The 23,394-nt window shown below is 44.8% G+C and overlaps 1 protein-coding gene across 4 annotated transcripts in view; it reads right to left on the bottom strand.

Annotated features, from left to right (window-relative positions):
• LOC124034644 (glutamate receptor ionotropic, delta-2) overlaps positions 1-23,394 on the bottom strand; it is a 671,933-nt gene that overhangs the window by 550,016 nt on the left and 98,523 nt on the right. For all 4 annotated transcript variants that reach the window (XR_006838605.1, XR_006838606.1, XR_006838607.1 and 1 more), the window contains exon 2: positions 16,306-16,461. Coding sequence is in view for 1 of the 4 variants with exons in the window: in XM_046348089.1 (XP_046204045.1) it covers positions 16,306-16,461 (156 nt within the window). In the remaining 3 variants the exon portion in view is untranslated. The remainder of the gene's footprint in view (positions 1-16,305; positions 16,462-23,394) is intronic.

Here is a 23,394-nt window from a genome sequence, read left to right as displayed (position 1 = left end):
GGCAGTAACATTAGGCCAGGACAAAACACAGCAACCTGGCAGTAACATTAGGCCAGGACGAAACACAGGAACCTGACTGTAGCATTAGGGCAGGACCAAATCCGTAACCTGGCAGTAGCATTAGGCCAGTATAAAATCCTGGAACCTGGCAGTAGCATTAGGCCAGGACCAAATACAGCAACCTGACTGTAGCATTAGGCCAGGACCAAATACAGGAACCTGACTGTAGCATTAGGCCAGGACCAAATACAGGAACCTGACTGTAGCATTAGGCCAGGACCAAACACAGGACCCTGACTGTAGCATTAGGCCAGGACCAAACACAGCAACCTGGCAGTAATATTAGGCCAGGACCAAATACAGGACCCTGACTGTAGCATTAGGCCAGGACCAAATACAGCACCTGACTGCAGCATTAGGCCAGGACCAAACACAGGACCCTGACTGTAGCATTAGGCCAGGACCAAACACAGGACCCTGACTGTAGCATTAGGCCAGGACCAAATACAGCAACCTGACTGTAGCATTAGGCCAGGATCAACCACATCAACCTGGCAGTAACATTAGGCCAGGACCAAATACAGCAACCTGACTGTAGCATTAGGCCAGGATCAACCACAACAACCTGGCAGTAACATTAGGCCAGGACCAAATACAGGAACCTGACTGTAGCATTAGGCCAGGACCAAATACAGGAACCTGACTGTAGCATTAGGCCAGGACCAAACACAGCAACCTGGCAGTAATATTAGGCCAGGACCAAATACAGCAACCTGACTGTAGCATTAGGCCAGGACCAAATACAGCAACCTGGCAGTAACATTAGGCCAGGACCAAATACAGGAACCTGACTGTAGCATTAGGCCAGGACCAAACACAGGACCCTGACTGTAGCATTAGGCCAGGACCAAATACAGGAACCTGATTGTAGCATTAGGCCAGGACCAAACACAGCAACCTGGCAGTAGAATAAGGCCAGGACAAAACACAGGAAACTGACTGTAGCATTAGGCCAGGACCAAATACAGGAACCTGACTGTAGCATTAGGCCAGGACCAAACACAGCAACCTGGCAGTAGAATAAGGCCAGGACAAAACACAGGAAACTGACTGTAGCATTAGGCCAGGACCAAACACAGCAACCTGACTGTAGCATTAGGCCAGGACCAAATACAGGAACATGACTGTAGCATTAGGCCAGGACCAAATACAGGAACCTGACTGTAGCATTAGGCCAGGACCAAATACAGCAACCTGGCAGTAACATTAGGCCAGGACAAAACACAGCAACCTGGCAGTAACATTAGGCCAGGACGAAACACAGGAACCTGACTGTAGCATTAGGGCAGGACAAACAACAGCAACCTGGCAGTAACATTAGGCCAGGACCAAACACAGGAACCTGACTGTAGCATTAGGCCAGGACCAAACACAGCAACCTGACTGTAGCATTAGGCCAGGACCAAACACAGGAACCTGGCTGTAGCATTAGGCCAGGACCAAACACAGGAACCTGACTGTAGCATTAGGCCAGGACCAAACACAGCAACCTGGCAGTAATATTAGGCCAGGACCAAATACAGCAACCTGACTGTAGCATTAGGCCAGGACCAAATACAGCAACCTGGCAGTAACATTAGGCCAGGACCAAATACAGGAACCTGACTGTAGCATTAGGCCAGGACCAAACACAGGACCCTGACTGTAGCATTAGGCCAGGACCAAATACAGGAACCTGATTGTAGCATTAGGCCAGGACCTGGCCAAACACAGCAACCATTAGGCCAGGACCAAATACAGGAACCAGCATTAGAACCAAATACAGCAACCTGGCCAGGACAAAACACAGGAAACTGACTGCAACCTGGCAGCATTAGGCCAGGACCAAACACAGGAACCTGACTGTAGCATTAGGCCAGGACCAAATACAGCAACCTGGCAGTAGCATTAGGCCAGGACCAAACACAGGAACCTGACTGTAGCATTAGGCCAGGACCAAACACAGCAACCTGACTGTAGCATTAGGCCAGGACCAAATACAGGAACATGACTGTAGCATTAGGCCAGGACCAAATACAGGAACCTGACTGTAGCATTAGGCCAGGACAAAATACAGCAACCTGGCAGTAACATTAGGCCAGGACCAAACACAGGACCCTGACTGTAGCATTAGGCCAGGACCAAATACAGCAACCTGGCAGTAACATTAGGCCAGGACCAAATACAGGAACCTGACTGTAGCATTAGGCCAGGACCAAATACAGCAACCTGGCAGTAACATTAGGCCAGGACAAAACACAGCAACCTGGCAGTAACATTAGGCCAGGACAAAACACAGGAACCTGACTGTAGCATTAGGCCAGGACCAAATACAGGAACCTGACTGTAGCATTAGGCCAGGACCAAATACAGGAACCTGACTGTAGCATTAGGCCAGGACCAAATACAGGAACCTGACTGTAGCATTAGGCCAGGACCCAGGAACCTGAAGCATTAGGCCAGGACCAAATACAGGAACCTGACTGTAGCATTAGGCCAGGATCAACCACATCAACCTGGCAGTAACATTAGGCCAGGACCAAACACAAGAAACTGATTGTAGCATTAGGCCAGGACCAAATACAGGAACCTAGCATTAGTAGCCAGGATTAGGGCCTGAGGCATTAGGCCAGGATCAACCACATCAACCTGGCAGTAACATTAGGCCAGGACCAAACACAAGAAACTGATTGTAGCATTAGGCCAGGACCAAATACAGGAACCTGACTGTAGCATTAGGCCAGGACCAAATACAGGAACCTGACTGTAGCATTAGGCCAGGACCAAATACAGGAACCTGACTGTAGCATTAGGCCAGGACCAAATACAGGAACCTGACTGTAGCATTAGGCCAGGACCAAACACAGGAACCTGACTGTAGCATTAGGCCAGGACCAAATACAGGAACCTGACTGTAGCATTAGGCCAGGACCAAATACAGGAACCTGACTGTAGCATTAGGCCAGGACCAAATACAGGAACCTGACTGTAGCATTAGGCCAGGACCAAACACAGGACCCTGACTGTAGCATTAGGCCAGGACCAAACACAGCAACCTGGCAATAACATTAGGCCAGGACCAAATACAGGAACCTGATTGTAGCATTAGGCCATGACCAAACACAGCAACCTGGCAGTAGAATAAGGCCAGGACAAAACACAGCAACCTGGCAGTAGAATTAGACTAGTTTTTGCTCTGTCATTATGGGGTATTGGGTGTAGATTGATGAGGCAAAAAAATAAGAATCATCCGTTTTAGAATAAGGCTGTAACGTAACTAAATGTGGAAAAAGTCAAGATGTTTGAATACTTTCCGAATGTACCGTTATTGATTAAAACACACTGTTTAGCAAAGAAGGTCTACAGTAGCCTCAACAGCACCTCTGTAGGGTAGCACCATGGTGTAGCTGGAGGACAGCTAGTTTCTGTCTTCCTCTGGGTACATTGACTTTAATTGAACACCTAGGAGGCTCATGGTTCTCACCCTCTTCCATAGACTAACACAGTAATTATGACAACTTCCGGAGGACATCCTTCAACCTATCAGAGCTCATGCATGAACTGACATGTTGTATACCTAATCAAAGGACAGAGAATGAATCTGTTTCGACTAATGATTACATCCTAGATCAGCTAGATGTAGCCAAGGAGGCATTGAATGTGTCACTGTCTGTCACCTTCATCACTAAAACAATTCTGTCGACCTGTGCAACCTACGTTATAAACTTTCATTCAGCAGGCTAGGTTGTAGTAACATCATGATGGATATAGGGAACATTTGATTATTATGTAGTAGCCTAAACCCATCGACGTTGCATTGAACTGGGTGAATAGAATATTAAGAACTACCTAATCTGAAACTGCACCGACCGCCCCTGGCAGACAGTATAAACTATACCTTACTCACAGTCACCCGTTATTTCAGTTATTATCCCCATAAAGGACATCCAACAGAGGAAGAGAGAACACCATTAACGGTTCACAGTGAAAGCAGCCTCACACATTCCCTTCCAAAGCTGCTCTTCTGAATCTCTAATCCAACCCTGTCTCCTCTCCACTCCTCTCCTTTCCTCTCGCCTCCCCTTCTCCCCTCCTCTCCCTGGTCCTTATACCTGACCCCAAACCCTTTCCCACCTCCCTCTGGAGGTTGCCTGCTAAAAGCTGTAAATGGGAGCAGAGTGGTCTGTACCGTCCAGAAACAATGCCAGGCTAGATGGCTAGAATGAGTAAAAAGGGCTGCTGAGATCCTCAGTTACATGCATTTCCTACATGTTTCCTCCTCAGAAAACCTCTTCAGGAATAGCAGGAGTGTTGTCGCTTCAGCGGACCGATGGCAAGGGCCTAATGGTGTTATACGAAAACACGGGGCTCTTTTGTTCTACCGAATATATACATTGATGGAGGGAGGAGAGGGTTTTTTTAGTCGCAAGAAACTGAGAAAGTGAAATGTACTGTCCTGTTGTCCTATGTGTGAGAGCAGTCTTTAAAAACAGGCGTGCTGGCAGAAATTCTCTCCTCTGAGATAGTCTAACTTTTGAAGGCCATCTCAATTACAGTATGTTAGCTGTACAAATATCATGATGAAACCCTATTCCTCAGACGTATTCCATGCTCAGAAAGCCTCATGCCATATGAAGGGCAAGCGAGGTTAACTGCTACTACTTGGTACTTGAAATTTTTCATTAAAGCGCATCACACCTCTCTCCCGTTCACCCGCTGACCCTCCCAAGGCCCAGAGGAACAGAGGAGAGATGAGCGTTGGATGTCGGAAAACTAGAGCTAACTTACAGAGATGATTCTTTTCATCATCTACTGTTTTCAGGTGTCATTTACAGTTGCCCTGTCAGTGAGATCACCGCGGTGACTCATGCCGCTGACTGACAGGCCGTTGCAGACGTCAACACCTGGGGGTTCTAATCGCTGCCTTGGTGATAGATGATCTGCAGTTAGATATCACAAAGGGGATGAGAGATCTGGAAAAGGGGGAGAATGGAGGAGAGAAAACGAGGGAAGGAAGTGGGGAGACTTGTATCCTCCAATCAGAGAACGAAGTAGAAGGGTGGGCATTCATAAAACCAAAGAGGCCTTCCAATCACTTCCACAGATGGCATGAGTGAATAGGGCCCAGCTCTCCAACCTATTGGTAACTGTGTTGGGGTGACCAAGAGGTGCTCTGGCCATGAAAATCCACCACTACACTACCTCTCCTGGAATATTTTCTACAGGATGATCAACAGAAAGAAGAAGAATGTTTGGCGTGGATCGTTGTCGAACTTCTCACTCCTGACTTCTGCGGTCGGTGCAGACTGGATTGATCAATGGAGGAATCATTAGCCTGGCCTCAATATCTAGGATCCTGGAAGGGAGAGGCTCACTGTGAAGGAACGATGCCCAGAGGAGTGACAGGGCTCTGGGCCAGCAAGACAGCCAACATAGGGCTTGGAGGTAGCATCCTCCCCAGCCAGGTGCCCTGGGGAAGAGGGGTTTTCATACCTCCAGTAATGCCTGTCTGTGTGGGCCAGCTGAGCTCCTAACAAACTCACTGTCTGCAGAGATGAAGTGATCCCACCCAGGCGCTACCATTGAGGCAAACCAATCTCTCTGTGGGAGCATCAGTGAGGGCGCTTTTCGTAAAGAGTAGGGCACGAAATCATTACAATCCAGAAAATGATTCAAATCAATATGATAGTAGTAGCAGTAGGCTGATTTTTATTCTGCATCTGTGCGGAGGAGGTGGGGGCCCAGCACTGCTTAGCACAATCAGGTTCCCCCTCTGAAGAAAAGGGCTGGCTGGCTGGTAGGGAGCAGCTTATTCTACCGATCACAGCGGCTCAGGAAGATCAGGACAGAATAGTGTCATTATGGTGACAGGATGCATTAGGGTGATTCTGAAAGACCAAGATTGAGGTTAAAGAGGAAATCTGTGAAATAAATGAAAGTCATTATTTCTCCTCTGGCTGTGCATTGTGGGAAGGCACATTCCACAGAACAAGAGGCCAAGCTCTAGCCCTCCAGGCGATTGGACCTTTTCCTTTCAGAGGACTGAAAGCTGTGTCTGCGCTTGGGACAATTACCACAAGGGAAGTAGAGAGGACTGCACACTCACACACACATACTTGCACACATACGCACACACACATATGGACCTACACACACACACACACACACACACACACACACACACACACACACACACACACACACACACACACACACACACACACACACACACACACACACACACACACACACACACACACACACTACACACTCTCTCACAGGAAGACAGGGAAGTGAGAAAACATAAATAGTTTGATGATCAAATTATTTATTGATGTTCACGCTTTAAATAGAGTTTAGAAAATGCTGTCTTCTAAAGTATTTTCATTTTGGCATCCTGGAGATTCTAATGGGCATGTTAGGGGAGATTCTAATGGGCCTGTTCAGGGAGATTCTAATGGGCCTGTTAGGGGGGATTCTAATGGACTTGTTAGGGGGGATTCTAATGGACTTGTTAGGGGGGATTCTAATGGACTTGTTAGGGGAGATTCTAATGGACTTGTTAGGGGAGATTCTAATGGGCCTGTTAGGGGAGATTCTAATGGGCCTGTTATGGGAGATTCTAATGGGCCTGTTAGGGGAGATTCTAATGGGCATGTTAGGGGAGATTCTAATGGACTTGTTAGGGGAGATTCTAATGGACTTGTTAGGGGAGATTCTAATGGGCCTGTTACGGGAGATTCTAATGTACCTGTTAGAGGAGATTCTAATGGGTCTGTTGGGGAGATTCTAATGGACTTGTTAGGGGAGATTCGAATGGACTTGTTAGGGGATATTTTAATGCACTTGTTAAGGGAGATTCTATTGGACCAAAACATTAAACCAGGGGAGCTTCTTTGGCCAGTCCTTGCATCATATTTGACTATACTATAAAACACACGTATTAAAGTTTTTTTTTGTTTTGCCTGCCACAATTACATGGTTTCCCTGCAGCTTATTAATTTATTGGCCATTTTGTTAAGCTTCTCCCAACAAAAGAGCCAGATGGGTGGATTGTTTGCGGTTGAATTCTTTAATGAATGAGAGGTGGGATGCTGCAGTGGTCAGTGTTCCATCTGCTGCTTGGCAGAGGATCACAGTGTCAGAACAGCAGCCTGTGTAGCTTGAATCACTAACGTGGCTGGCAAGACACATCGATCCTGGACATGGAGGGATAATAGGAGAACAAACAACATCCGCCTACTGTTGTTCACTTCAATGTATATGCTGCCATATCTCAGCATTGATGATTCTGATTGTTCGTATGATTATGTCCTCATAATCGGGCTCTGCAGCTTTGCCGGGAACTTACAATGTCTTTGTGGTATAATGGGTAGGATCTGCACGGTAGGAGCCGTGACACGCACGGCGTGAGCAGGACACCACAGCGCTCAATAGAGTTGCAGCCTACCGCGACCTGCTGTCTCACAGACATTCATAACTAAAGGAGCTTTTGTCCATCGTTTCTGGGAAAACCTGTCCGGTGCCCAATTGCACGTTGAGGGGTTGCCAGACGCACCATTCCGAGGGCCAAGTTCCTCTGAGGAGTCATCGGGCCCCAGCAGAAGTGTTTCACCCAGCTGTCAGCTGCAGAATGACATCATATCACTGCTTTATTACAAATGTCAGCCTCACCGCTGGAAACGCCCCCCATTGATTAGCGTCCGGATAATTGGACTGTGGCAATCCAGGCTGAATGCTGGCGTTTAGCTGGAGGGCTTTAGGCTGGAGGCAATGTGGGCTGATCGAAGAACAGCCAGGGAGGGGGGAGGATGGGGGATGCAGGAATGGGGGAAATGGTATTTTGCATTACATTGCTTAGTATGCCAAAACTCTACTGTAGATTCCTTTGAGGGTGTCACATAACAATACAATTACTAAATAAAATGTGTGTGAATCCCGATGTTGCCTCACCTCATCAGATCACATTATCCTGTTGGGTATACCCCAGATCCCTCATCAATTATACAAATGGGCTGTTTAGAGCAGACGTCTGTTGTCTTAACCTGGAAGTCAATCAATGACACGTTCCAGATCAAATTTCGATCCTGTGATTTATTTCCTCCCAGCCACAAAAACAAACAAAAACACAATCATAACCCACGTCGAACTCTGCATCTTTTATAACTCAGAGAGGCATAATTTAGCCATAAAATATTCATGGTTTTAAATATGCCTGCAATGGTACAAATCTCAGTTTGTTTTCTAAGAATGTGGTAAGGAACCCCACAGAGAGGCTAGAGAGTGAGACTGCAGAGATCTGTAGAGAACAATGCTGCTTCCTGTCCTATTGTTATCCATTCCGTCCTCCGTCCTGGCTGTTCGCTACTATAGCAACAACAATAAACTCAAACCTAAAGATATTCATCTCACTTTCTTTAATTTATATGTCTGTCTCACCTCATTTTCACTTTTGCATCGCAGTCATTTTGATATTCGTGGTACTTTCAAGAAGCAGATCCACAGAGCAGCATGTCATTAAAGTACATCATTTTAACTGTCAGTCAGACATTGACACCCTTCTTTCTCCCAAGAAGACCGTGCAAAGTTGCCTTGCCAAGACACAGGTCCGTGTCAACTTGGTGTGTCACTGTGGAAACACGGAGTAGGAATGACTACATATCACTACATCTGAGAGGGAAGACGACAAGACAAGAACTCACAGTCACACTGCGAGCGGAGCCCCCCCCCACCCACCCACCCTACCCATTCCACCCACCCACATGTGCTGTTATCCAATTACAGTCCCACTTACTGCTTTAATCAATATGATCCATGAATGCAGCACGTGTACCTGTTCACTAATTAATCTGGTTACGGCAAGATGATGAGAGTGTTGTGTCTAAACGTAAGTGACGGCAGCATAACATTCGCATTTAACAATGTTTTGCCTGCAAAGCGATGAGAACAGGTTGTGAGAACAGTTACTGTAGCACATATCCTGCTCTCCATAGAATTTGAGCACCAGATGTATAATATCCCAGAGAACCCCTCCAAGCTGAAGTGGAACTACATGCAGACGGGTGAGCAAGAATCCATCTCCACGAGCATCTGGCTCGGGCTTCAGCAGCACAGATTTTGATGGGAGTAGTCACATTTGTGATGGTTTAACGAGGACTGATGTTGATACTGAGAACGTCGCCTTGATCTCCTCTCGCCCGCCAATCCCAGTGAACGATCCTGGCAAATCATCCCTGCAAATCATCCCTGCAATCTAGATGTGAATAGATAGTTGGACTAAAGACGACCCATTCCTCCCTCATTCCTCGTTGCATGTGTGTCCTTAATGTGGACAGTGATGTGTGGTGCGTGGTCTTAATCTGGACACTGATGTGTGGTGCCTGGTCTTAATGTGGACAATGATGTGTGGTGCCTGGTCTTAATGTGGACAGTGATGTGTGGTGCCTGGTCTTAATGTGGACAGCGATGTGTGGTGCCTGGTCTTAATGTGGACAGTGATGTGTGGTGCCTGGTCTTAATGTGGACAGCGATGTGTGGTGCCTGGTCTTAATGTGGACAGCGATGTGTGGTGCCTGGTCTTAATGTGGACAGTGATGTGTGGCCTTCATGTTCTATGTGTTTTCTACAGTGGAACGCATTTCTTTCCAGCTCTAACCCCATACATCAATGATTTCGCGCTTGCTGCTGGTGATTCTCTGATCCACCTCTACGCAGACGACACCATTCTATATACTTCTGGCCCCTCCTTGGACACTGTGTTAACAAACCTCCAGACGAGCTTCAATCCCATACAACACTCCTTCCGTGGCCTCCAACTGCTCTTAAATGCAAGTAAAAGTAAATGCATGCTCTTCAACCGATCGCTGCCTGCACCTGCCCGCCTGTCCAACATCACTGCCCTGGACGGCTCTGACTTAGAATCTGTGGACAACTACAAATACCTAGGTGTCTGATTAGACTGTAAACTCTCCTTTCAGACTCACATTATGCATCTCCAATCCAAAATTACATGTAGAATCGGCTTCCTATTTCGCAACAAAGCATCCTTCACTCATGCTGCCAAACATACCCTCGTAAAACTGACTATCCTACCGATCCTTGACTTCGGCGATGTCATTTACAAAATAGCCTCCAACACTCTACTCAACTAATTGGATGCAGTTTATCATAGTTCCATCTGTTTTGTCATCAAAGCCCCATATACAACCCACCACTGCGACCTGTATGCTCTCGCTGGCTGGCCCTCGCTTCATATTCGTAGCCTAACCCACTGGCTCCAGATCATCTACAAGTCTTTTCTAGGTAAAGCCCCGCCTTATCTCTGCTCACTGGTCACCATAGCAGCACCCGACCGTAGCACACGCTCCAGCAGGTATATTTCACTGGTCACCCCCAAAGCCAATTCCTCATTTGGCCGCCTTTCCTTCCAGTTCTCTGCTGCCAATGACTGGAACGAACTGAAAGAAATCACTGAGGCTGGAAACTCATATCTCCCTCACTAACTTTAAACATCAACTGTCAGAGCAGCTTACAGACCATTGCACCTGTACACAGCCCATCTGTAAATAGTGCACCCAACTACCTCATCCCCATATTGTTACTATTATTTTTTTTGCTCCTTTGCACCCCAGTATCTCTACTTGCACATTCCTCTTCTGCACATCTATCACTCCAGTGTTTAATTGCTAAATTCTAATTATTTCGTCACTATGGCCTATTTATTGCCTTACCTCCCTAATCTTACTTCATTTGCATACACTGTATATAGACTTTCCTTTTGTGTTATTGACTTTGCCTTTGTATATTCCATGTGTAACTCTGTGTTGTTGTTTGTGTCTCACTGCTTTGCTTTGTCTTGGCCAAGTCACAGTTGTAAATGAGAGCTTGTTTTCAACTAGCTTCCCTGGTAAAATAAAGGTGAAATTTAAAAATGGAAAAAACTACGTAGTAATCAATAACAATGTAATATTAAAAATAACAGGGTACAAGAAAAACACACAAGATATAAAACAAAGAAATGAGAGGAACACTATACAGTAGATAAGAATACTTTATATCTGGTCAATTCCACAACCATATTTACAATGTTCAGGATACTGGATCGATAGAGGTAGATATGTATAAGGTGGTAAGGTGACTAGGCTTCAGGATATATGATAAACAGAGTGGAAGCAGCGTATATGATTATTGTACATGAGTGGGTGTGTGTAGAGTCAGTATAAATGTATGTGAATATTATGTGTGTGTGTGTGTGTGTGTGTGTGTGTGTGTGTGTGTGTGTGTGTGTGTGTGTGTGTGTGTGTGTGTGTGTGTGTGTGTGTGTGTGTGTGTGTGTGTGTGTGTGTGTGTGTGTGTGTGTGTGTGTGTGTGTGTGTGTGTGTGTGTGTGTGTGTGTGTGTGTGTGTGTGTGTGTGTGTGTGTGTGTGTGTGAGCAAAAGATGGAGTGACTGTGTGTGTTTTGGAGTATCAGTGTGTGTGTGTGTTGGAGTATCAGTGTGTGTGTAGGGTCCTGTCAGTGAGCATAGAGGGGGGCAAAAATATGAATAAAATACAAAGGTCAACTCAGATAGTCCGTATGGCCATTTTGTTGCTATTTACTTAGCTATTTACTTAGCTATTTACTTAGCTATTTACTTAGCTATTTAGCAGTCTTATGGCATGGGAGATAGACGCTGTTCAGGAGCCTGTTGGTGTCAGACTTAATGCACCGGTACCACTTTCCGTACGGAAGCAGAGAGAACAGTCTATGGCTTAGGTGGTTTAATGATTTTCAGGGCCTTCCTTTCACACCGCCTGACATAGAGGTCCAGGATGGCAGGGATGCTATCGAGCGCAGTGCTTTTGCCATACCAAGCAGTGATGTACTGGGCTGTCCGTACCACCCACTGTAGGTCCATGCTATCGAGCGCAGTGCTTTTGCCATACCAAGCAGTGATCTACTGGGCTGTCCATACCACCCTCTGTAGGTCCATGCTATCGAGCGCAGTGCTTTTGCCATACCAAGCAGTGATGCAGTCAGTCAAGATGCTCTCAATGGTACCGCTGTAGATCCTTTTGAGGATTTGAGGGCCCATGACAAACATTTTCGTGCCTTATTCGACAGTGCGTGTGTGTGTGGACCATTTTAAGTTCTTAGTACATCAACTCCATCGTCCCAGACACCCAAGATTCCCTTTGTGTTTACTGCCTTGTTCAGGTGCAGGACAACATATTTTTACCTTGTCAGCTCTGGGATTTGATCTTACAGAAGTCCAACACTAACCACTAGGCTACCTGCCGGCAGAGTTGATTCCCTAAGTTCAATACATTTTTGAATATGGTTGAATTGCATTTTAAAGTCTGGTTTCCATGATTCCGTCCGTGTTCTCCGCACTCAACTCTGCCATTGTATGTGTGTGTGTGTGTGTGTGTGTGTGTGTGTGTGTGTGTGTGTGTGTGTGTGTGTGTGTGTGTGTGTGTGTGTGTGTGTGTGTGTGTGTGTGTGTGTGTGTGTGTGTGTGTGTGTGTGTGTGTGTGTGTGTGTGTGTGTGTGTGTGTGTGTGTGTGTGTGTGTGTGCGTGCTGTGCGTGTGTGTGTGGCTGTGCTGTGCGTGTGCGTGTGCGTGTGCGTGTGCGTGTGCGTGTGCGTGTGCGTGTGTGTGTGTGTGTGTGTTGCGTGCTTGTTCTTTTGTGTGAGATGAAAAGATGCTCAGTGATGACATAACTTCTTGGCCCCTCTCATTGACTTTGTTCCGTCTTTGCAGTTTGAGATGACAGCAAAGCAACAGGGCTCCTTTTCTTCCATCTCATTCAGAATAATTGCTCAGCTCCACTGCCAAGCTTATAACAGGACATGTCAGACGCACAGAGAGCATTGTAGTGGAGACTCACTGTGTAAACCCAGCTTATAACAGGACATGTCAGACACACAGAGAGCATTGTAGTGGAGACTCACTGGATAAACCCAGGCAGATGGTAGAAGCTAAGTCCCAGGTTGGGAATAAACACTCCTTTGTAATGTTATGCCAGGGTTTAGCAACAAGTTCTGTCAGTGTGAAAAAGGCAAGTGCTGAGCATAGCGATTAGTCACTGCTAAGAGCCGTGTTAAGACCTTTTTGTGAATAGTATCAGATTCATCAAAGTAGTGCACATGCCTATGTTTACATGGAGGTATCCAGGTACTCTATGTATTGCATACAACACTGACATGAATCAAGGTGTGTTATTTTCCAATGCAAAGTGTATTATTAACAATTCTAAATGAAAAGCAGTCCTGTAATAAGTTATCTTCACATCAGTGCATCTGCACAAAGAGGTGCCTTCTAGTAATATATCAATCCACATCATAACATTTCACGCCACAACAAGAAATGTGGTTGATGAAGCCTTTTTTTAAATTAGAAAAGCAAATTGTGCTTTCTTAATGTTGTACGAAGAGCAACAGAATAACAGATGTTTTGATACAATGGAAGACATAGACGATCCTTCCAGGAGTTTATGATAATGAGCTGACCCCAGAACACATGTCATGTATTCAGTAATATCACCATCCAGTCTGACCCCAGAACACATGTCATGTATTCAGTAATATCACCATCCAGTCTGACCCCAGAACACATGTCATGTATTCAGTAATATCACCATCCAGTCTGACCCCAGAACACATGTCATGTATTCAGTAATATCACCATCCAGTCTGACCCCAGAACACATGTCATGTATTCAGTAATCACTACTTCAAAGACGATAGAGCATCTTAGGTACAGATGCCCCAGAGAGGCTTGAACCAAAGCGCCAGTAGTAACTACTAGGCTCCTAGATGGCAATACACTACACATCTGGCACCCTCCACAAATAACTAGTGTCCATTAGGTAAACATGTTCCAACTAGACTTCATCCTTGAGTTCATATTTCCCAGGCTAGGGATCTAAAAGAGTTGAGTTATTACCGACGACAACATGGCCTGATGCTAGGAGCTTGTCAGTGGTTTTATGTCAGTTGGAAAGGAAGGGATCTATTTTAAACTCTGGGAAATATGTCTCTTTTAGTTGATTGAGGTCAGTTCAGTTGAACACAGGTTTTTCTGTATGTAATATTATTTGTTTAGTAAAAAGTGAGAGCTGGCTAGTAGAGGTTGTGACTAACGGCGAGTAAACTCTAGGCTATGGTGTAGGAATAAAGAGAGTCATAATTTATACAAGCTATAAGCTCCCAGTAATGTATTGGGTAAAAAAAACTATTGGGTAATGAACTAATGGAGAAATTATCGGTCAATGAAATCATGATATCATTCTAGAGAGGAATTAATTTATATTTTGTGCCACATATCACTGCATGTTTTAGCAGGTATCTCCACACCTCTGAATGTTTTAGCAGGTATCTCCACACCTCTACATGTTTTAGCAGGTATCTCCACACCTCTACATGTTTTAGCAGGTATCTCCACACCTCTGCATGTTTTAGCAGGTATCTCCACACCTCTGCATGTTTTAGCAGGTATCTCCACACCTCTACATGTTTTAGCAGGTATCTCCACACCTCTACATGTTTTAGCAGGTATCTCCACACCTCTGCATGTTTTAGCAGGTATCTCCACACCTCTACATGTTTTAGCAGGTATCTCCACATCTCTACATGTTTTTGCAGGTATCTCCACACCTCTGCATGTTTTAGCAGGTATCTCCAAATCTCTACATGTTTTAGCAGGTATCTCCACACCTCTGCATGTTTTAGCAGGTATCTCCACACGTCTGCGTGTTTTAGCAGGTATCTCCACAACTCTACATGTTTTTGCAGGTATCTCCACACCTCTGCATGTTTTAGCAGGTATCTCCACACCTCTGCATGTTTTAGCAGGTATCTCCACACGTCTGCGTGTTTTAGCAGGTATCTCCACAACTCTACATGTTTTTGCAGGTATCTCCACACCTCTGCATGTTTTAGCAGGTATCTCCACACCTCTGCATGTTTTAGCAGGTATCTCCACACCTCTGCATGTTTTAGCAGGTATCTCCACACCTCTGCATGTTTTAGCAGGTATCTCCAAATCTCTACATGTTTTAGCAGGTATCTCCACACCTCTGCATGTTTTAGCAGGTATCTCCACACGTCTGCATGTTTTAGCAGGTATCTCCACATCTCTACATGTTTTTGCAGGTATCTCCACACCTCTGCATGTTTTAGCAGGTATCTCCACACCTCTGCATGTTTTAGCAGGTATCTCCACACCTCTGCATGTTTTAGCAGGTATCTCCACACCTCTGCATGTTTTAGCAGGTATCTACACACCTCTACATGTTTTAGCAGGTATCTCCACACCTCTGCATGTTTTAGCAGGTATCTCCACACCTCTGCATGTTTTAGCAGGTATCTCCACACCTCTGCATGTTTTAGCAGGTATCTCCACACCTCTACATGTTTTTAACAGATATCTCCGAATACAAATGTAATCGATGATATCAGCTTAACTAATTGTTAATAGTGTTTTGGGTAATAATACTTTTAAAACATATTTTGAGAAATATTGGAAGGACATAAACCAAAATGGTGACCCTTTTAATTAAAGCTGGTAGTATACTGATAGAATACTACAGTGCATATCAACGGTGATTGACATATAACCGGTAAAGTACAATGGAATTCAATAGACTCCTTTTTAGACTCCTTTTTCAGGGGCTTAAATCTTCAACTGAAATTACAAAATATTTACAATGCGAAATCATATCTTTGTTTTTTGGGGGACACCTATAAAACCTTTGATAAACCGATTGGTTCGAGCCCTCAATGCTGATTGGCTGACAGACGTGGTATGGTCCCAAAAATATTTTTACTGCTCTAATAACATTGGTAATCAGTTTATAATAGCAATAAGGCACCTTGGGGGTTTGTGGTATATTTCCAATATACCACGGCTAAGGGCTGTGTCCAGGCACTCAGCGCAACGCTGACGTTGTGCATAAGAACAATCATTAGCTGTGGTATATTGGCCATATACCACACCCCCTCGGGCCTTATTGGTTAAATATAGTGCTATTCAGTTCAGTGTGTCATTGATCAAGGTTGGGGCTGAAAATAGAGGGCTTTTAAGATGGATTAATGTTGGTTCCTTCCAGTACTGTGCAAGGCTGAAGCATACCCAAAGCCAACGGCTCCGCAACTCCACAGAAAGAAAAACCATGCTGAGTAGGCGAGGGAAAATAATGGAATTTGCCATACTCTGGCTTCACTAAGGTTGAGATGGGCAGGTGGAGGGGTGAGAGTGAGGGTGAGGGCAGATTAAGGCCTTACCTTCCTGGACTGCCTGGAAAGGGTTGTTCCCATCCACAAACTCCACAGAGATGGTGATCTTCTCAGTCTCCAGGATCTCGTTGTTGAGGTTGAGGTCCGCCACGGCCATGCGGAACACCTCGTCGTCCTTCCTGGCAGACTCATCAAAGATGGCCCCTATGGAGAGAGAGGGGGAGAAGGGGAGAGAGAAGGAGAGAGACCGGGGGGGTACAAAGAGAGAAGGAGAGAAAGAAGGAAAGCGGGAGGAAGGACAATGATGAGGGATCATCGTGACTAAGGAAAGAATCAAGCAAGACTCTTAGGTCTCATACTGTATATGTAACTACAATCAATAGAAATCAATAGACCCAATAGAAATCAAAAGAACCAATAGAAATCAAAAGAACCAAAAGAACCAATAGAAATCAATAGAACCAATATGGAACCATATCAATGGAACCAAAATAAACTACCATTCAAAAGTTTGGAGTCACTTAGAAATGTCCTTGTTTTGTTGTAAATTACTATTGTAGCTGGCAATATCTGAATATCTACATAGGCGTACAGAGGCCCATTATCAGTAACCATCACTCCTGTGTTCCAATGGCACGTTATGTTAGCTAATCCAAGATGATCATTTTAAAAGGATAATTGATCATTAGAAAACCCTTTTGCAATGATGTTAGCACAACTGAAAACTGTTGTTCTGATTAAAGAAGCAATGAAAATGGCCATCTTTAGACTAGATAGACTTTAGACTAGTATCTGGAGCATCAGCATTTGTGGGTTCGATTACAGGATCAAAATAGCCAGAAACAAATAACTTTCTTCTGAAACTTCTGAAAGTCTATTCTTGTTCTGAGAAATAAAGGCTATTCCATGAGAGAAATTGCCAAGAAACTGAAGATCTCATACAACGCTGTCTACTACTCCCTTCACAGAACAGAGCAAACTGGCTCTAACCAGGATAGAAAGAGGAGTGGGAGGTCTCGGTGCACAACTGAGCAAGAGGACAAGTACATTAGAGTGTCTAGTTTGAGAAACAGACACCTCACAAGTCCTAAACTGGCAGCTTCATTAAATAGTACCCGCAAAACACCAGTCACAACGTCAACAGTGAAGACAGTGATTCCGGGATGTTGGCCTTCTAGGCAGAGTTCCTCTGTCCTGTGTTCTTTTGCTCATCTTAATCTTTTATTTTTATTGGCCAGTCTGAGATATGGCTTTTTCTTTGCAACTCTGCCTAGAAGACCAGTATCCCGGAGTCGCCTCTTCACTTTTGACGTTGAGAGGAAACAGAAAGTATGCCAGAGTCAATGGATGGATACAATACAGGAAACAAACCACCTACATGGTTCAGGAATCCAAATAAATCCATCAGATTACCACCTGTAGCTTTTATATATATATATTTATATATATATATATATATATATATATATATATATATATATATATATATATATATACTGTATATCTTCTTCTGGCCATGCATTTCCTCTCTGGCTGTTGCCTGCAGCAAGTAACTGTTTAAAACTGCTCACTGAAGCAATGCTAAATGCAGTTTGCTGACCAGCAAATAGTCCTCATTTAGAAATAGATGGTGTGTATGATACGGATTGGTGATTCATACAGTAAACTGACCAATTTGGAGCTATGCTCACATTTTGGGGCCGAGTGCAGGTCAGTGTGATATTTGTTCACACTCTTCGCTGACCTATCAGATCATCAAGTAAATGGTACTAGAAGGACCGTGCGAAACTACATCGACCATTGAGACAATACAGGTAACATCCATTATGAACTATAAAACACATTGAGGGACAAAGTCAGTCCTTGCATTTGTATTTATTACGGACCGCCATTAGTTCTTGCCAAGGCAACAGCTACTCTTCATGGGGTTTATTATGGATCCCCATTAGTTCCTGCCAAGGCAACAGCTACTCTTCCTGGGGTTTATTATGGATCCCCATTAGTTCCTGCCAAGGCAACAGCTACTCTTCCTGGGGTTTATTATGGATCCCCATTAGTTCCTGCCAAGGCAACAGCTACTCTTCCTGGGGTTTATTATGGATCCCCATTAGTTCCTGCCAAGGCAACAGCTACTCTTCCTGGGGTTCACCTGATTTAGAATTCCTCACAATCAAATGTAGACCGCATTATCTTCCAAGAGAATTCTCTTCGATTATAATCACAGCCGTATATATCTCCCCCCAAGCAGACACATAGATGGCTCTGAACGAACTTTATTTAACTCTTTGCAAACTGGAAACCATTTATCCGGAGGCTGCATTCATTGTAGCTGGGGATTTTAACAAAGCTAATCTGAAAACAAGACTCCCTAAATTTTATCAGCATATCGATTGCGCAACCAGGGGTGGTAAAACCTTGGATCATTGTTACTCTAACTTCCGCGACGCATATAAGGCCCTGCCCCGCCCCCCTTTCGGAAAAGCTGACCACGACTCCATTTTGCTGATCCCTGCCTACAGGCAGAAACTAAAACAAGAGGCTCCCACGCTGAGGTCTGTCCAAAGCTGGTCAGACCAAGCTGACTCCACACTCCAAGACTGCTTCCATCACGTGGACTGGGATATGTTTCGTATTGCGTCAGATAAAAATATTGACGAATACGCTGATTCGGTGTGCGAGTTCATTAGAACGTGCGTCGAAGATGTCGTTCCCATAGCAACGATAAAAACATTCCCTAACCAGAAACCGTGGATTGATGGCAGCATTCGCGTGAAACTGAAAGCGCGAACTACTGCTTTTAATGAGGGCAAGGTGTCTGGCAACATGACCGAATACAAACAGTGCAGCTATATGTGGTCCTTCTGTAGCTCAGTTGGTAGAGCATGGCGCTTGTAACGCCAGGGTAGTGGGTTCGATCCCCGGGACCACCGATACGTAGAATGTATGCACACATGACTGTAAGTCGCTTTGGATAAAAGCGTCTGCTAAATGGCATTTATTATTATATATTATTCCCTCCGCAAGGCTATTAAACAAGCTAAGCGTCAGTACAGAGACAAAGTGGAATCTCAATTCAATGGCTCAGACACAAGAGGCATGTGGCAGGGTCTACAGTCAATCACGGACTACAAGAAGAAACCCAGCCCAGTCACGGACCAGGATGTCTTGCTCCCAGGCAGACTAAATAACTTTTTTGCCCGCTTTGAGGACAATACAGTGCCACTGACACGGCCTGCAACGAAAACATGCGGTCTCTCCTTCACTGCAGCCGAGGTGAGTAAGACATTTAAACGTGTTAACCCTCGCAAGGCTGCAGGCCCAGACGGCATCCCCAGCCGCACCCTCAGAGCATGCGCAGACCAGCTGGCCGGTGTGTTTACGGACATATTCAATCAATCCCTATACCAGTCTGCTGTTCCTACATGCTTCAAGAGGGCCACCATTGTTCCTGTTCCCAAGAAAGCTAAGGTAACTGAGCTAAACGACTACCGCCCCGTAGCACTCACTTCCGTCATCATGAAGTGCTTTGAGAGACTAGTCAAGGACCATATCACCTCCACCCTACCTGACACCCTAGACCCACTCCAATTTGCTTACCGCCCAAATAGGTCCACAGACGATGCAATCTCAACCACACTGCACACTGCCCTAACCCACCTGGACAAGAGGAATAGCTATGTGAGAATGCTGTTCATCGACTACAGCTCGGCATTCAACACCATAGTACCCTCCAAGCTCGTCATCAAGCTCGAGACCCTGGGTCTCGACCCCGCCCTGTGCAACTGGGTACTGGACTTCCTGACGGGCCGTCCCCAGGTGGTGAGGGTAGGCAACAACATCTCCTCCCCGCTGATCCTCAACACGGGGGCCCCACAAGGGTGCGTTCTGAGCCCTCTCCTGTACTCCCTGTTCACCCACGACTGCGTGGCCACGCACGCCTCCAACTCAATCATCAAGTTTGCGGATAACACAACAGTGGTAGGCTTGATTACCAACAGCGACGAGACGGCCTACAGGGAGGAGGTGAGGGCCCTCGGAGTGTGGTGTCAGGAAAATAACCTCACACTCAACGTCAACAAAACTAAGGAGATGATTGTGGACTTCAGGAAACAGCAGAGGGAACACCCCCTATCCACATCGATGGAACAGTAGTGGAGAGGGTAGCAAGTTTTAAGTTCCTCGGCATACACATCACAGACAAACTGAATTGGTCCACTCACACTGACAGCATCGTGAAGAAGGCGCAGCAGCGCCTCTTCAACCTCAGGAGGCTGAAGAAATTCGGCTTGTCACCAAAAGCACTCACAAACTTCTACAGATGCACAATCGAGAGCATCCTGGCGGGCTGTATCACCGCCTGGTATGGCAACTGCTCCGCCCTCAACCGTAAGGCTCTCCAGAGGGTAATGAGGTCTGCACAACGCATCACCGGGGGCAAACTACCTGCCCTCCAGGACACCTACACCACCCGATGTTACAGGAAGGCCATAAAGATCATCAAGGACATCAACCACCCGAACCACTGCCTGTTCACCCCGCTATCATCCAGAAGGCGAGGTCAGTACAGGTGCATCAAAGCTGGGACCGAGAGACTGTAAAACAGCTTCTATCTCAAGGCCATCAGACTGTTAAACAGCCACCACTAACATTGAGTGGCTGCTGCCAACACACTGTCATTGACACTGACCCAACTCCAGCCACTTTAATAATGGGAATTGATGGGAAATGATGTAAATATATCACTAGCCACTTTAAACAATGCTACCTTATATAATGTACTTACCTTACATTATTCATCTCATATGCATACGTATATACTGTACTCTACATCATCGACTGCATCCTTATGTAATACATGTATCACTAGCCACTTTAACTATGCCACTTTGTTTACTTTGTCTACATACTCATCTCATATGTATATACTGTACTCGATACCATCTACTGTATGCTGCTCTGTACCATCACTCATTCATATATCCTTATGTACATATTCTTTATCCCCTTACACTGTGTATAAGACAGTAGTTTTGGAATTGTTAGTTAGATTACTTGTTGGTTATCACTGCATTGTCGGAACTAGAAGCACAAGCATTTCGCTACACTCGCATTAACATCTGTTAACCATGTGTATGTGACAAATAAAATTTGATTTGATTTGATTTGGGTTTATTATGGATCCCCATTAGTTCCTGACAAGGCAGCAGCTACTCTTCATGGGGTTTATTATGGATCCCCATTAGTTCCTGCCAAGGCAACAGCTACTCTTCCTGGGGTTTATTATGGATCTCCATTAGTTCCTGCCAAGGCAACAGCTACTCTTCCTGGGGTTTATTATGGATCCCCATTAGTTCCTGCCAAGGCAGCAGCTACTCTTCCTGGGGTTTATTATGGATCCCCATTAGTTCCTGCCAAGGCAACAGCTACTCTTCCTGGGGTTTATTATGGATCCCCATCAGTTCCTGCCAAGGCAGCAGCTACTCTTCCTGGGGTTTATTATGGATCACCATTAGTTCCTGCCAAGGCAACAGCTACTCTTCCTGGGGTCCAAACAAGATTACATTACATTACAAAATAAAACAGTACACAACATATTATTACACACTACTCTACCACTACATATCTACAATACAACACATTATAACACCACCACATATCTACAATACAATACATTATAACACACTACTCTACCACTACATATCTACAATACAACACATTATAACACACTACTCTACCACTACATACAGTATCTACAATACAACACATTATAACACACTACTCTACCACAACATACAGTATCTACAATACAACACATTATAACACACTACTCTACCACAACATATCTACAATACAACACATTATAACACACTACTCTACCACCACATATCTACAATACAATACATTATAACACACTACTCTACCACAACATACAGTATCTACAATACAACACATTATAACACACTACTCTACCACTACATATCTACAATACAACACATTATTACACCACTACTCTACCACTACATATCTACAATACAACACATTATTACACCACTACATATCTACAATACAACACATTATAACACACTACTCTACCACTACATATCTACAATACAACACATTATAACACCACTACATATCTACAATACAACACATTATTACCCCACTACATATCTACAATACAACACATTATTACACCACTACATATCTACAATACAACACAGAGTTTTATCTGTTTCATTTCAAATCTGATTTGCATGAGTTACTGTTTGCATGAGTTACTTGATGTGGAGTAATGTTCAACGTAGTCATGGCTCTATGTCAGGGGTGGGCAGCTCCAGTCCTCTGGGACCTGATTGGTGTCACACTTTTTCTCCATCCCCAGCAAACACAGCTGATTAATCACATTACATTCTAAACTGAAGATCATGATTAGGTGATTATTGGAGTCAGGTGTGTTAACTGGGGCTTGGGCAAAACTGTGACACCAATCAAGCCCCTGAGGATTGGAATTGCCCAACCCTGCTCTATATAGTACTGTGTGCTTCCCATAGTTTGATATGCACTTGGGGACTGTGAATAGTCCTCTGTTGGCATGTCTTGTGGGGTATGCATGGGTGCCTGAGCTGTGTGCTAGTCGTTTAAACAGACATACGGTGCGCTTTAAACACGTCAATACCTCTCACAAACGCAAATAGTGACGCAGTCAATCTCTCTTCTACTTTGAGCCAGGAGAAATGTACATATATTTTATTGATGTTACCTCTTGGTGTACATTTACAGGCCAGCCGTGCTGCTCTGTTCTGAGCCAGCTGTAATTTGCTGTAATGTCTCTCTTTGTGGCACTTCATGATATGACTGGGCATCAGTCCAAGTGAGACCGGAATAGGGTCTGACTTGTTTTGTTGATAGCAAAGTCAAGAAAGCAGAGCAGTGCTATGTTATTGACAGACCTCTTCCCATCTTAGCTACCGTTGTATCAATATTTTTATGACTAAGCAGTTTAGTCTCCTCAACTTGCTCAATTTCCACATTATTCTATAAAATATTTAGTTGGGGTTTAGGGTTTAGTGAATGATTTATCCCAAATACAATCTTTTAACTTTTTTAAATATTTAGGACTAGCTTATTTCTTGCCAC

The sequence above is a fragment of the Oncorhynchus gorbuscha genome, linkage group LG04 (genome assembly GCF_021184085.1).
Source record: "Oncorhynchus gorbuscha isolate QuinsamMale2020 ecotype Even-year linkage group LG04, OgorEven_v1.0, whole genome shotgun sequence".
Lineage (NCBI taxonomy): Eukaryota > Metazoa > Chordata > Actinopteri > Salmoniformes > Salmonidae > Oncorhynchus > Oncorhynchus gorbuscha.
This window is presented reverse-complemented; position numbering and strand designations above follow the sequence as displayed.